Genomic DNA, 13090 nt, shown 5'->3' with positions numbered 1-13090 from the left:
ACTGATTGCAGCGATTCCATTGAAAATGAACTAATTTTGCAACAAAATGTCACCTTTTTAAATGCTGGTGTGACCATTAGCCCCTTTAGACTCAGTCCAGGTGTAAACAGCTGTTTACTGTCTCCTGTCCTCCCTGTAGTCGTCCCACCACCAGCTTCACCTGGTTCGTCAACCCTTTAAAGTCCTTCATCTTCATCATCTGGAGGAAGTTCAAGAAGTATATCATCGCTCTGGTCATCCTCGCCATCCTCACGCTCTTCCTTGGACTCATCATCTACACGCTGCCGGGGCAAATCTCCTCTCTCATCATCAAAGGATAAAGAATCCTGCGGGGAGTCTTCATTCTTTCCTCCTGGATGTCACAGACTGTCTCAGGTTTCTGATCCACTTAACAACTGACTGAAGTATTATTTAATTCTTAGACAGATCAGTAAAACTCATGATTTAATATGTTAACATACACATTTCTCTACCCAGAATCCTCGTTTATATTAACACATCCTGGGTCATGGGAGCAATAATCAGAGATTTTGTTTTACTGTCAGATTTATTGGTCACCAGAGGAAATTACTGGACACCTATTTGCTGCATATTTAAGTCCCATATTTATATTATTATGTAAATTATAGATTGTTTGTCTTTGTAACTGTCCTGCAGCACTGGACAGATGTGTAGATGAGCACAGATCTGACTGGATAAATCAGCACCGCTCCTAAACATGAGTATAACTCTGTTGTATAAAAGTCTAATTTTGTTGATTAGATATAGTTGTGGTTGGAAATTTTCTATTTTAAAGTTAAATAAAATATTATATTATAATATTTAAATTTTTTATATTTGTGTTTAATTTTGCACTGACTCTGAAGTTTATATATATATAATTTTTTTTTTTCATGTGTACCAGTTTGTTCAATATGAATGTTAGCTGTTATTTCTAAGTAAATAAATGAATAAATACTAATATCAGTCAATAACAGGCAGTGAACAGACATTTGTGAATTAGTGAATAAAGGTGCTTCATTTCAGAGTTTTAAAGATTTAATAGTTTGTTTTCCAAGATGCTCCTCCTGAGATACATATACAGTAATTTGAACTTAAGCTAAGGGCTTGCTAATGTTCCCTGAAGGCTGCGGTGTTCATTACAGACACAACAAACAACATCTTGATGATTTAGCTGTTCTAAAAATGTAAAGTTTGTCCTAAGTGGGTGACACTAGAGGAAAAGTCATGGGGTCATTAAAATGTTGAGGAATCATCCTCTTAAGAGCAGGAATGTGATCAGAAACTTATATGGAAAGCTGTTGTGTAGATAATGAAATATCTATCTGTGGACTCAAGTTTACCAATCATGTCCTGATGAGATAATCAAATACAATTATGAGAAAACACAGTTTGAATTTTGAAGTGGAGGGCATTGAAATAAAAGTCAGGATGTCAGACTTTATCCTTGTCTTCAGGCAGATCAACAGGAAGTTAGAAACGGTTTGTTTACAGATGCTTGCTCTGATTTTTTCCTCCAAAACTAGAAGGGAAGTGATGTCAGAAGATCAGTATGAGGTTCAGTTTGTGCCACAAATGTTTCAGCTGCTGTCACTGGTGATTATTTTACGCCACACCGGTCTGTCAATCCGTTATTCAACCACTTCGCTCCAGACTGCAATATCTCACCAACTATTGAATTGATTAATTTTTTTTTTTGAAAGATTTTTTTGGGGCTTTTGCTTGCCTTGATTGAGACAGGAAAGTGGTAGAGAGAGGGGGAATGAAATGCAGCAAAGGGACCGGAACGAACCGAACCCTGGGCCGCTGTGACAAGGACTGGCGCCACGGTATTGAATTGATTACCAAGAAACTTTGTACAGACATCCGTGGTCACCAGAGGATGAACCATACTGACTTTGGTGATCCTCGGAACTTTGCACTAGCGCCACCATGAAGTTCACCTTTGTGGTTTTGTGTGAAATGTCTCAACAACTGTTGGATCAATGTGTTTCAGACATTTAAATGTCTTGCTCAGGATGAATTGTGATAAGTTAACCCTTAACTTTTTCAACAGGTAAAACTTTTGATCCGTCCAATAGCCTAGGGCCTAGGCTACTTTGATTTCTGTCCAAAAACCTGAACAACTCATCAACATAACATTCTCAGCAATCTCTGTTCTACGTTGTGTTCATAGCTTATTGGCAAACGTCAGCAGGCTAAGGTAAGATATTATACCTGCTTACCATCAGCATGTTAGCATTGTCACTGTAAGCATGCTGACATCAGCCTAGCTCGAAGCACCACTGTGCCTAAGGACAGCCTTAGAGCTGCTAGCATGTAAACTCCTCTATTCTTTAAATATATTTTTCTTTCATAGAAAAACCAAAGACTCTTAATAAAACCATTACATTTTTTTTTAGAAACCTGTTTTTACACACTTTAAGCAGGTTTGACATGAATGAAACAGACACTAGTGGTGTAGCTAATGTGGTTTAGGTCTACTTCTTTACTCGGTTAGCAGTGCGCGCTCCCGAGGCAGAGAGACCCGCCGCCGCTGCCGCGCACCGTGCACGCGCCTCTCCATGCGGTTTGAATAAAGAAGGAAAAAGCAGGGGAAAAACAGCTGATGATAAAAAAGACATGTTCGTAGAGCGGAGAACAGAGACCGGTTTGATTCGCTCATCTGAGCCCGGTCCCAGTGTCCGGGGGGGTCCGGTTCTCCGCTCAGCTCCTCCGCTCTTTGTCAGGTTCACACACGGAGAGACCCGGCCGGTTTTGTGGGTTTTTCTCTGAATGAAGCGGCTCTACCGAATAGAGACTCGGTGGTTTTAACACGCTAATGACCCGGGACTGTTTTAATTTGTCGGGTGTTTTTGCGGAATTTGCGCTGTTCGGGTTTATTTCCTGCTGGATTGGATCACCTTTTGTTTGAAGCAAGAAGCGGCTGATGCTGCGGTGCACGATGAAGTCACACTGACGGAGGAAGCAGCTCTTTAATCAGGCTACGGTTTTTATCAGCCTGTTAATGCGGATTTGTCTTCATGGGACTGTGGGAGTGTGAAGTGGAAACATTAGGCTACTGATGGGATTCTTTGTCCTTTGCACAGTGGAGTTTTAAATTACTATTTTTTTTTTTATTATTGATCATTTATAGCCTGATAGGTCTTCGCCTGATTCCCTCCGTCTTTTGTGTGGAATTGATCAGTCAGTCCCGGACCTGTGTTAGACTGTTCTGCTTCTGGTCCCGGTGGTTCCGGTGTGTCCCGGGTTAAGCAGCACCATGCCGGAGTGCGTGTCGGTGTCCGAGTTCTTGCAGGAGGTTCAGGAGGACTGGAGCTCCCCCACCACCTCCTCCTTCACCTCCAAGATGATCAACTGCAGGAACACCATCTACCTGCTGGAGGAGGTCAGTACTGACACAGGGAGTGGTAGTAGCCTAGTACAGTGGTTCCCAAAGTGGGGTCCGGGGACCCCCAGGGTTCCTTGAGGGTTTTCCAAGGAGTAAAAAGGGGAATACTTTTTTCCACTAAAATTGTCACTTTAATCCCATCCATAATAACACAATGGCAGTGTAATTTGGTCATGGGTTTCATACACTTAATGTAATGCAATGTAATAAAACATCTAAAAGCAAAAATCCTTCAGATGGGTGACCCTGGGGTGAAATCCTATCAAATGGGGGTCTGGTTAATTTGTCAGTTAATGGTTCCCAAACCTTTTCATGTGAAGAAGGATCATGTGTAAAAGATCTGAGAACCACTGGCCTAGTAGACCAGTTGTGTTTGTTTCTCCTCTACAATTAGGGCCAGACCCCGGAGCGAAAATTAAGCTCCCCTTCTCTGTACACTGTACAGTTTTATTATATTAGTCTCCCATTGCCAGACCTATCTCCACAGCGCTGTGGAGTAAGGTCTGGCTACACCACACATACATTCCACAATAGGAGAACATGTTTGCATTTCTTTAAACCAATACGTGAGCAGTTTAAATAAGCTGGATACATGGTTAACCATCATTAGCTCTTACCAGTGTATCACTGTGTGAAACTTCATCCACAGCAAATCCCACCAATCCCAGTTAGGGACTGTTCGTTATTTATTTCAGGGGCCACCAGAGGAGTTTTGGGAAAATAGCCCTGACCCTCCCTTCACCAGCAATACATTTTGGATGACCCTCCAAAATGAAAAGAAAAAAAGGGATGACCCTCCCCAACAATTTATTGACACCTCCCAGTTTGGGAGGTGCTTGGCAAAGACACACAGATAGCCATTGTTTTTTTTTACAGCCATGACTTATGTGACTAAACCTCTGCATTCTCATCTTACGCATCACACTCCTCTGTTATGGTGTGGTGGCCATTTCAGTAGATTTACTCACTAACATTGTTGTGGAAACACAATAAGCATGGAAACTAAATGCACACTTCCTGCATTACTGCATTACTTCAAATACTAAGTTACTCATCTAGTAAACTAGTATCCAATAAAACATTGAGACCATTCAACAAAGCACACTGGGTAATTCAGCACTGGTTGCTATGGACTCGTCACTAGGCTTCCTCAGTCATTGTATATTTTAGCTTATAGGTAAAGCTGCCAAAGCTGAACAATATCCAAAACTCCATTTCTCAGTATGGCTGCAGCCTGGAGACCTCCCGTCTCGTTCCCTCTCGGCTTGATGCGGCTTTGACTTTTCAAAATAAAAGCTTGCGTCTGATCCGTTATGTTTTCGTACGGTGTTTTGGATGTTTTTGAACTAAACAGTATGGCAATCATGCTAATGAATACAATTATTTTTTCATCCGATGTCTTAGTTACAACACGATGGAGCTAGCAAAGCAGTTTTGTGTTTATATGTGCAAGCGGGATTTATTCAGTTTGGGAAATCCCACGGTCTCTAAAGCTACAGTTCAAATTGTCTGGCTGACTAAACAGGGAGGGACCCATCTGATAGCAATAGGGGCCGAGACTGAGAGAGCTACATGGATAAGTATGCACCAAACAAGCCACTTTGAAATGTTGCTCTTCTCACAAATACAAAAGTTGGATGACCCTCCCCTCAACAAAGAATAAAAAGACATGACCCTCCCCTATTTTCCTCCGGTGGTCCATTACATAAATACCGAACGGTCCCTTAGATAATTAAATGCCGTAAACATATTCTTCTTAAATCTTTACAATCATTCCCTGAAAGAACCAAGCAGACCTGCCTTATTGTTGCACGATCCAAATTTTCTTCAAAACTTGCCATTTTCAGCATGTGGCTTGCTAGTTTTAAGTTTTCGCGAAGCGAACTGAGTTTGAGCATGGCAACTTTTAAATTAATATATCTGCAAAGACACTAAATATTCATATCTGCAGTATCTGCATTGTGTTCACTGACACCATGTCAGTTGCAGTCAAAAGTTTACACACTTGTAAGGGACATATACTGTATGTAATAGGAATATTGGGATTGCAATTATTATTATTCTGTAACAGAATGATTGGAAAACACACTTCATTATTTATATTTAAAAAAAACATTCACAAATTTGTTTTCTTTAACAAATTTCTTCTGAAAATATAAAAAAAACGGGTCACACCAACCAACCAACCAACCAAAAATATATAAGAGAAACCACACTTTAATATTTTGTTAAAAATAAGTAGCTACATTTCCCAAGAAAAAACTGCTTCTGTGTGTGTTTGAGTGCGGGGCCCCTTAAGACCAGAGGGGAGCAAACCCCCCAACACACACACACACACACACACACACACACACACACACACACACACACACACACACACACACACACACAAAATTTGTTGGTCAGTGGAGTCATTGACCTGAAGACTTCAGATCCTCAACTGTCCTGAAAAACAGAGACTCAAACTGCCCGCCACCCCCTATAGAGTCAGCGTACAACGACAACAGATGAATCCTCATTAGTATTCATTGTATTGTTAATTAATGGTAATGAGGAGGAACCAGAGAGCATTAATGAGGATATGACTTAATCTGCAACCTGTGCACTGATGCTACTACATTCGTGGAAGGCTCGAAAGTTGGAAATTAAATGTTCTTCTAAGAAAACGTCTTATGCATGAAACATTGCGTTTGTGTTACATGTTGATACAGTAAACTAGACTGAGTGGATCCATAATGTGTGGTCTGTGGTTCCAGTTTCCTAATGAGGATTTTACAGGCATTACCAGGCCAAATGAGATATATAATCCCTGCAGTGGGTTCTATGAGTTGGACGTGCCCAGGAAAAACCTCCAAAGAAAGGCGCCTAAGAAGCATCTTGATCAGATGCCCGAACCAACTCAACTAGCTCCATTTAATGCATTTCATGTCAGGATACAGTATTTTTTATGTACTTATTAAGACAGTTGTTAGATAAAATACCCAGAGAGTCATGTCTGTTTTTGGTTAATCCAGTGAATTAAACATTAAAAAAAAAATCTAAAAATGTTATGACATTGATGAAAAAAATCACATAAAAATGAAATATTTCCCAATAAATCAGCCCTGATCATTTATCTGTAACAATGCCAGGGCATTTTCACTGACATATTGACACATCCCAGTAGGAAAAGCACAGATGTAAATAATAAAATTAATGATTGGTTTCAGGCTCCTGGTATTGTGCATGCTGGCTCACTGGGAACACTTACATTGAAACTTTATTAGTAACAGGTATTATTAACACCTGTGCTTTTCCTACTATGACAAGTCAAATTGTCTGCTGTGGAAAAAGCCCTGTGTGGTTGTCAGAAATAATAAAGACCGAGATCTCGGTGTAAACTGACACACACAGCAATGTAGCTGTCTGTTGTCAAAGAACAAAGCTTGTCCTCTGTCTCTCTCTGTGTGTGTGTGTGTGTTGAGTCAGCAGGTTAATTAGGGCCTCTACATGCACACGCACACACACACACACACACACACACACACACACACACACACATTCAACAGGAAACACGCACACACACATTCAGCAGATTCATGCACTCATGGTTAAAACATCCCTGAGGATTAAATGTATGAACTGTTAAATATGTGTTTGTGTGGAATCAGGTTTTGGACAGTGACCGGTTGGTGTTGCAGAAGATGAAGAAAGCTGCTAAAGCCAAATACACATCAGGACAAGGTACACACACACACACACACACACACACACACACAAACGTGAATTCCTGTACTAACACTTCTCTCTGTCAGACCACGTGTCTCACCTGGAGCAGTACATTCATTCGATGGAGAAGCTGTCGGTCAACTGTCACTCAAACGGAGAGACAGAGGTCGGCTCTGCCTTCTGTCGACTGGCCGACTTTTCTAAAGAGCTCCTCTCTCCCATGAAGAACCTGGTAAGTCATCAGTGACAGCAGTAGGACGTCACAGTATAACAATTAGCTGCAATTTTAAGCAAGCTAAGTACAAGTATAATTTGAGAGCTACTGTGGTACAAAGACCTGTCTACTTGATTGCCAACTCAAAAACGTCCTTCTGAAATGAGACTGCATGATCCAACAAACAAATATCCACTGTCCTCTCTCCAAAATGCAAAAATAAAATTAGTAAAAAGGAATGGATTATTTAAATACAAAACTCTAAAAGGCATCCCACTCACCGGATGGATGTATTGGGAAAATCATAACCTTGGCTTGATTTGCTGCTCAATCTTTATGCTCCTCAGTACACACTGGTTCCCTGTTGTCTTCAATTGGACGAGGTACCATCATAAAAAGGGGCTAAATGTGTTTGCAGTCAAATCTTCCATAGAATTTTTTTTATTCAAAATCAATTAACTTTTAACTAGTTTATTGCAAACTCCATTGAGAAACCCTCTAATTGAAAAGCTGTGATTCATTCTTGAGTGATCCATTCCAATTTCCACTGGAAAACTAAATAGTTAAAAACAATATGCTCTTAATTGCTACATTCCAAACTCTTTTGGAAAAACCTCTGATTCAATACACACCAACTATGTCTTAACCAGTGCCTTACAATTAAAAACACAATATAATTTAACTGGTCCATTCCAAACTCCATTGTACAAAAAAACACTTCAAAATAGTTGGCTCTAAACTTTTCCAAACTTAGATTGGGAAAAACATTTGATTAAAAAGCCAACTGAGCCTTAACCAGTCCAGTCCAATCTCTATTGAGAAACAGGAACCTATGACTAGTTTTACCTGGTCTATTCAACACTCCATTGGGAAAAATTCTGTTTAAACACCAACAGGATGTGGTTGTTTGTCTCCATATTCCCCATTGCCATTGTTAAATGAATAATATGTTTGTTGTTATCCCTTATTATACTTCTTATTTTTATTTTTGTTGACAGTGGAAGTTACTTTATTTGTATTTTTTATGTTTGTATGCAGCTAAAGAGCATGCTCCACAACATCAACTTCTTCCTGGACTCTCTGGTTAAAGGAGACCTGAGGGAGGTGAAGGGGGTGAGGACTTTATCTTTACTTATTTTCATATCACCTGGATGATACATATAAACTTTGACAGACCTCATGTCAGACTGGATGGACTAATAAATGTTTCACCACAGTTCAGTTATTTACAAGAGTTATTATTGTCATCATATTTGATCTTCATAGCTTTGGGATGGCGCTGTCTGTCACCTGACTGAAGTGTTTACAGCCTCATCAATACAATGTATCTAAACCACTGTTTCCTCCTCTGTTTCTCTTTGCAGGATCTGAAGAAGCCTTTTGACAGAGCATGGAGGGACTATGAGAGCAGATTGTGAGTGATGATCACACAGGATTATCTCATGTTTACATGCACACCAGTATCTTTGTTATTATTTGTCTTGTTGTTATCTGTTCAGGTTTTTGTGCATGTAAATATCATCATTATGGTTTTCAGAAACCTGAAATTTTGACAAACCTGAATATGTGTGTGTGTGTGTGTGTGTGTGTGTGTGTGTGTGTGTGTGTGTGTGTGTGTGTGTGTGTGTGTGTGTGTGTGTGTGTGTGTGTGTGTGTCTAACGTAAGATGAGGTTGAAGCATTTCTTGTCCTCTACACTGGGTTTAACCTGACAGGTGAGCAGGTTGGTAGGAGGTTTATTAGGCTGAGAGAGAGAAAATATTATAACTATAAGGTTAATATTTTTTAATGTTAAAGGTCTGAGGTTACAGTTTATAATCTCTTTCTCTCACACATGTGCAGTAAACAGGTGGAGAAGGAGAAGAGGGAGTTAGCTCGTCAGTATGGGATGGTGAGGACCGAGGTCAGCGGAGGAGAGATTGCAGAGGAGCTGGAGAAGGAGAGACGCTCCTTCCAACTGAGCATGTGTGAGGTCAGTGACTCTACCTCCATTTTTTTACCCAGCCTCCTCCTGCTCCTTCACCTTTACCTCCTCGGTCATCTTCTTCTTCCTCCATCTTTTTATCTTTTTCTTCTTTATCCTTCTTCTTTCTCTTCCTTCTGCTCCTGCTGATCCTCCTCACACTTCTTAACCTCCTCCTCACCCTGCTGCTCCTCAACTACTCTGAAACAAATCCATCACTTACAAAATATGCAGCCCTCTCTCTGTCCAGTAAATACACTCCTCTCTCTCTTTGTCTCAGTATCTGATTAAGGTCAACGAGATAAAGACCAAGAGAGGAGTTGACCTTCTGCAGAACCTCATCAAACACTACCACAGCCACAACAAGTAAGAACACACACACACACACACACACACACACACACACACACACACACATATACACACACACACAATGAGGATGCTGCCTAAGACTGCCCTGATTGATTGATTGATTGATTGATTGATAAGTGTGTAATTGATATAAGTGTGTACAGTACAGTACAGTACACTAAATACAACCATGCCAGTTTGCTGCATGTGTGTGTGTGTGTATCTAGTTTCCTGCAGGAGTGTGTTTCCACCACTCAGAGGTTGAAGCAGTACATGGAGGAGCTGAATGGAGTCCTGAACACGGTACAAGTACACTTTATGATTGTCTGTAATAACCACTGCAGCATGCAGGGGGCGCTAGCAGGCTGTTGGTGTAGTGATTGGGAGTATGTGGGTAACAATGTCAGCTTGACCGGGATGACTCCTGCTATAGCCTAGAAATCTAGACGCACCCTAGCGGCAGCAAATGTAATTTGCAGCCAACATCTTGATGTGGGTCTGGCTTGTCAGGCTACTCCTGCTAGCCAAATAGGAGAAGAAATCCTATACCAAAGCACATTTTGCTAAAGGAAAATGCTGTTCAAAGAGTGGAGAGCTGCAGACAGAGCGGAGGTAAGTTAATGCTATTAGCTAAAGTTAACGTTACTGTGTTTACCAGGCATTAGTAAGTTACACATGAAAGCATGGCAGGATAACGGCAAGTTCTCTATCTTTTCATAATGTAGACAGACACGTATAATAATAACAGTCTGAGCCTGCCAGTAGCAAAAACAAACTTAACTTAATCTAAAATTAAAACTAATTTTGGCCTGATAAAAGCTTGTTAGTCTGAATTAGTTAAAATACACATTTGGCTCAGTTGGGCTGTTGTGTGTGTGTGTGTGTTCAGGTGAAGCAGCGTCAGGAGGAGGAGAAGAAGCAGCTTGTGACTCTCAGAGATCAGCTGAGGCCAGTCGTTCACACAGAGCAGGTCAGAGACACAAACGTGACACAAACTAACATTATAATACTGTTCAGCAGGTCATTAATGTGTGTGTGTGTGTGTGTGTAGGACTCTTTACCTAAGCAGGTGTACAGTATGCATCAGCTGCTGGGAGACAAACAGTATGGGACAGAAAGAACAGGATTCCTCTACAAGAAGAGTGACGGGTAAAAAACATTAAATAAAAAAACACACAATAACGTGCACACTAAACTGCTCAACGCAACCAATCAGTATCAGTATTATTAGTAGTATTAGTAGTGGGACTAAGCCTGTGTGTTTGTGTTTCAGGTTGAGGAAAATGTGGCAGAAAAGGAAATGTTCAGTTCACAACTGTTACCTGACCATCGCACACGCTACTGTGAGTTCACCTGTGTGTACACAAGTGTGTGTGTGTGTGCATAGATATAAAAAAAAAAAAAAGAAATGTGTGCGTGAAATATTATAAGCTGTAACCTTTGGCATTTAACATTAAAGTTATGATTCTTATAGTTATAATATTCTTTCTCTCAGCCTAATAAACCTCCTACCAGACTCAACCTGCTCACCTGTCAGGTTAAACCCAGTGTAGAGGACAAGAAATGCTTTGACCTCATCTCTCGTAAGACACACTCACACACACACACTGAGGAAACTGCCTAAGACTGCCCTGATTGATTGATTGATTGATATAAGTGTGTAATTAATAGAAGACACTTTATCCTCCAGATAATCGGACCTACCACTTCCTGGCAGAGGATGAAGCTGAGTGTGTGGCGTAAGTCAAAAATAAACTTTATTCTGGTGAGCTGTTGGTAAAGTTTGATACTGGTGTCATCCTGTAATTATGTTGATTATCAAAAAAATGAAAAGTGTTAAGATGTGTTTATGTTAATCTTTGTGTTCAGCTGGATCTCGGTGCTCAGTAACAGTAAGCAGGAAGCTCTGAGTGTGGCTCTGGACGGGGGGAGGACAGGGGGAGGCTGTGGGGAGAGCAGCGTGGAGGATCTGACCCGGGCCATCACTGATGACGTCAGGCGGATGCCAGGAAACAACTGCTGCTGTGACTGCGGGGCTCCAGGTAATCAATCAATCAAAATCACTTAATCAATGCATCTTTATTTTATCTAATGATCGTTGTCCTTTAACGACAAGCTTCACGGTTCGATCCCCAGCTCCTCCTGTCCGCATTTTTGAACTTGAGCAAGACACTAAACTCCAAGTTGCTCCTGATGGGCAGGCCAGCACCTTGCATAGCAGCTCTGCCACCATTGGTGTATGAATGAGTGTGTGAATGGGTGAATGAGAGGCAAATTGTAATGCGTTTGTCCGGTAAGGTAGAAAGGCGCTGTATAAATGCAGACCATTTACCATTTATTTAACCAGGTGTGTCATTGATGAAAACATTTACAGTTAGACAACCAACAAACAGGTGACAAATATAAATAATAAAAACAATTACATGAGTCTTAAAAACATCACATATAGAGTTTAAATGATTATGGGAATTATTAATTAGTCAACCGTCACAAAATTGGAAACTTCCCTTGTTTCAACTTTTGTTTTTCTTACTCTTCTACGACAGTAAACCCAGCAATCCCAAATATATTCAGGTTTTGGACTGTTGGTCAGACAAAAAAAGCAATTTCAAGAAGTCAACTCTGGCTCTGGGAAACTGTGACGGACATTTTTCACTATGATTAATCAAGGAAATTATAACAGATTATTCAATAATGAGTCAGTTGCAACACTTTCTTGTACTTTCAATGCTTATATCATTGAAAGTCATCTAATGGATGTGTCGAGACAATACACTTTAATGCTCTCTCTCTCTCTCTCTCTCTCTCTCTCTCTCTCTCTCTCTCTCTCTCTCTCTCTCTCTCTCTCTCTCTCTCTCTCTCTCTCTCTCTGTAGATCCTGGATGGATCTCGACCAATCTGGGCATCCTTACCTGTATCGAGTGTTCGGGGATCCACAGGGAGATGGGGGTCCACGTTTCCAGGATTCAGTCTCTGAGTCTGGACAGTCTGGGGACCTCAGACCTGCTGGTATGTCTGGCCTGTTAGCTAACAAGTAGTCTGGCTTACAGGATTTACATGGCTGGGATAAAGCCTGAGACGCGCGCCGGATGTCAGACATTCTTTTCCCCTTCCATTATCTCCGGTATCTATTTTGCAAGGGCACCGTTGCTGCATCCGGGACTTATAGCCACCCAAGACGTGTGTGTTGTGATTGGTTTAAAGAAATGCAAACAAGCCAGAGTGTATTTTTTCTTATCCCAGAATGATACGCGGTATGAGATAGTTCTGACTATGCAAGACTCACTAACAAGAGAATCCTTCCTCTCAGCTTAGTTTAGTCGAGTTTGGAAAGAGTTCAATCCTCACCGTCATTTTAAGCTTCTACCTGCCGTTAGCGACACACACAACAGATTTTTTTGTTTGTTTGGTTTTTTAGATTTTGTCTGTGGCATTTTTAGGCCTTTATTTGTGACAGGACAACT

At 40.8% G+C, this 13090-nt stretch overlaps 2 protein-coding genes across 5 annotated transcripts in view; both read left to right on the top strand.

Annotated features, from left to right (window-relative positions):
* The window catches only part of LOC116047826 (fer-1-like protein 4), a 36865-nt gene extending 36020 nt beyond the window's left edge, over window positions 1-845 (top strand). Inside the window, exon 49 of the mRNA XM_031296836.2 lies at window positions 140-845. Within this exon, the coding sequence (XP_031152696.1) occupies window positions 140-320 (181 nt within the window). The 3' untranslated portion in view covers window positions 321-845. The remainder of the gene's footprint in view (window positions 1-139) is intronic.
* A 1675-nt stretch (window positions 846-2520) lies between these two features.
* The window catches only part of unm_sa1614 (un-named sa1614), a 19144-nt gene continuing 8574 nt past the window's right edge, over window positions 2521-13090 (top strand). For 3 of the 4 annotated variants that reach the window (XM_031296816.2, XM_031296817.2, XM_031296818.2), the window contains exons 1-15: window positions 2521-3388; window positions 7042-7114; window positions 7186-7331; window positions 8352-8426; window positions 8678-8727; window positions 9155-9284; window positions 9556-9641; window positions 9854-9929; window positions 10516-10596; window positions 10678-10775; window positions 10900-10969; window positions 11122-11209; window positions 11317-11365; window positions 11496-11668; window positions 12502-12635. In XM_031296816.2, the coding sequence (XP_031152676.1) occupies window positions 3263-3388; window positions 7042-7114; window positions 7186-7331; window positions 8352-8426; window positions 8678-8727; window positions 9155-9284; window positions 9556-9641; window positions 9854-9929; window positions 10516-10596; window positions 10678-10775; window positions 10900-10969; window positions 11122-11209; window positions 11317-11365; window positions 11496-11668; window positions 12502-12635 (1455 nt within the window). In that variant the 5' untranslated portion in view covers window positions 2521-3262. The remainder of the gene's footprint in view (window positions 3389-7041; window positions 7115-7185; window positions 7332-8351; window positions 8427-8677; window positions 8728-9154; window positions 9285-9555; window positions 9642-9853; window positions 9930-10515; window positions 10597-10677; window positions 10776-10899; window positions 10970-11121; window positions 11210-11316; window positions 11366-11495; window positions 11669-12501; window positions 12636-13090) is intronic. The other variant, XM_031296815.2, reaches the window with a different exon arrangement.

The sequence above is a fragment of the Sander lucioperca genome, chromosome 16, assembly GCF_008315115.2.
Source record: "Sander lucioperca isolate FBNREF2018 chromosome 16, SLUC_FBN_1.2, whole genome shotgun sequence".
Classification (NCBI taxonomy): Eukaryota; Metazoa; Chordata; class Actinopteri; order Perciformes; family Percidae; genus Sander; species Sander lucioperca.
The sequence above is the reverse complement of the archived record's forward strand: the minus strand, read 5'-3'. Positions and strand labels throughout refer to the sequence as shown.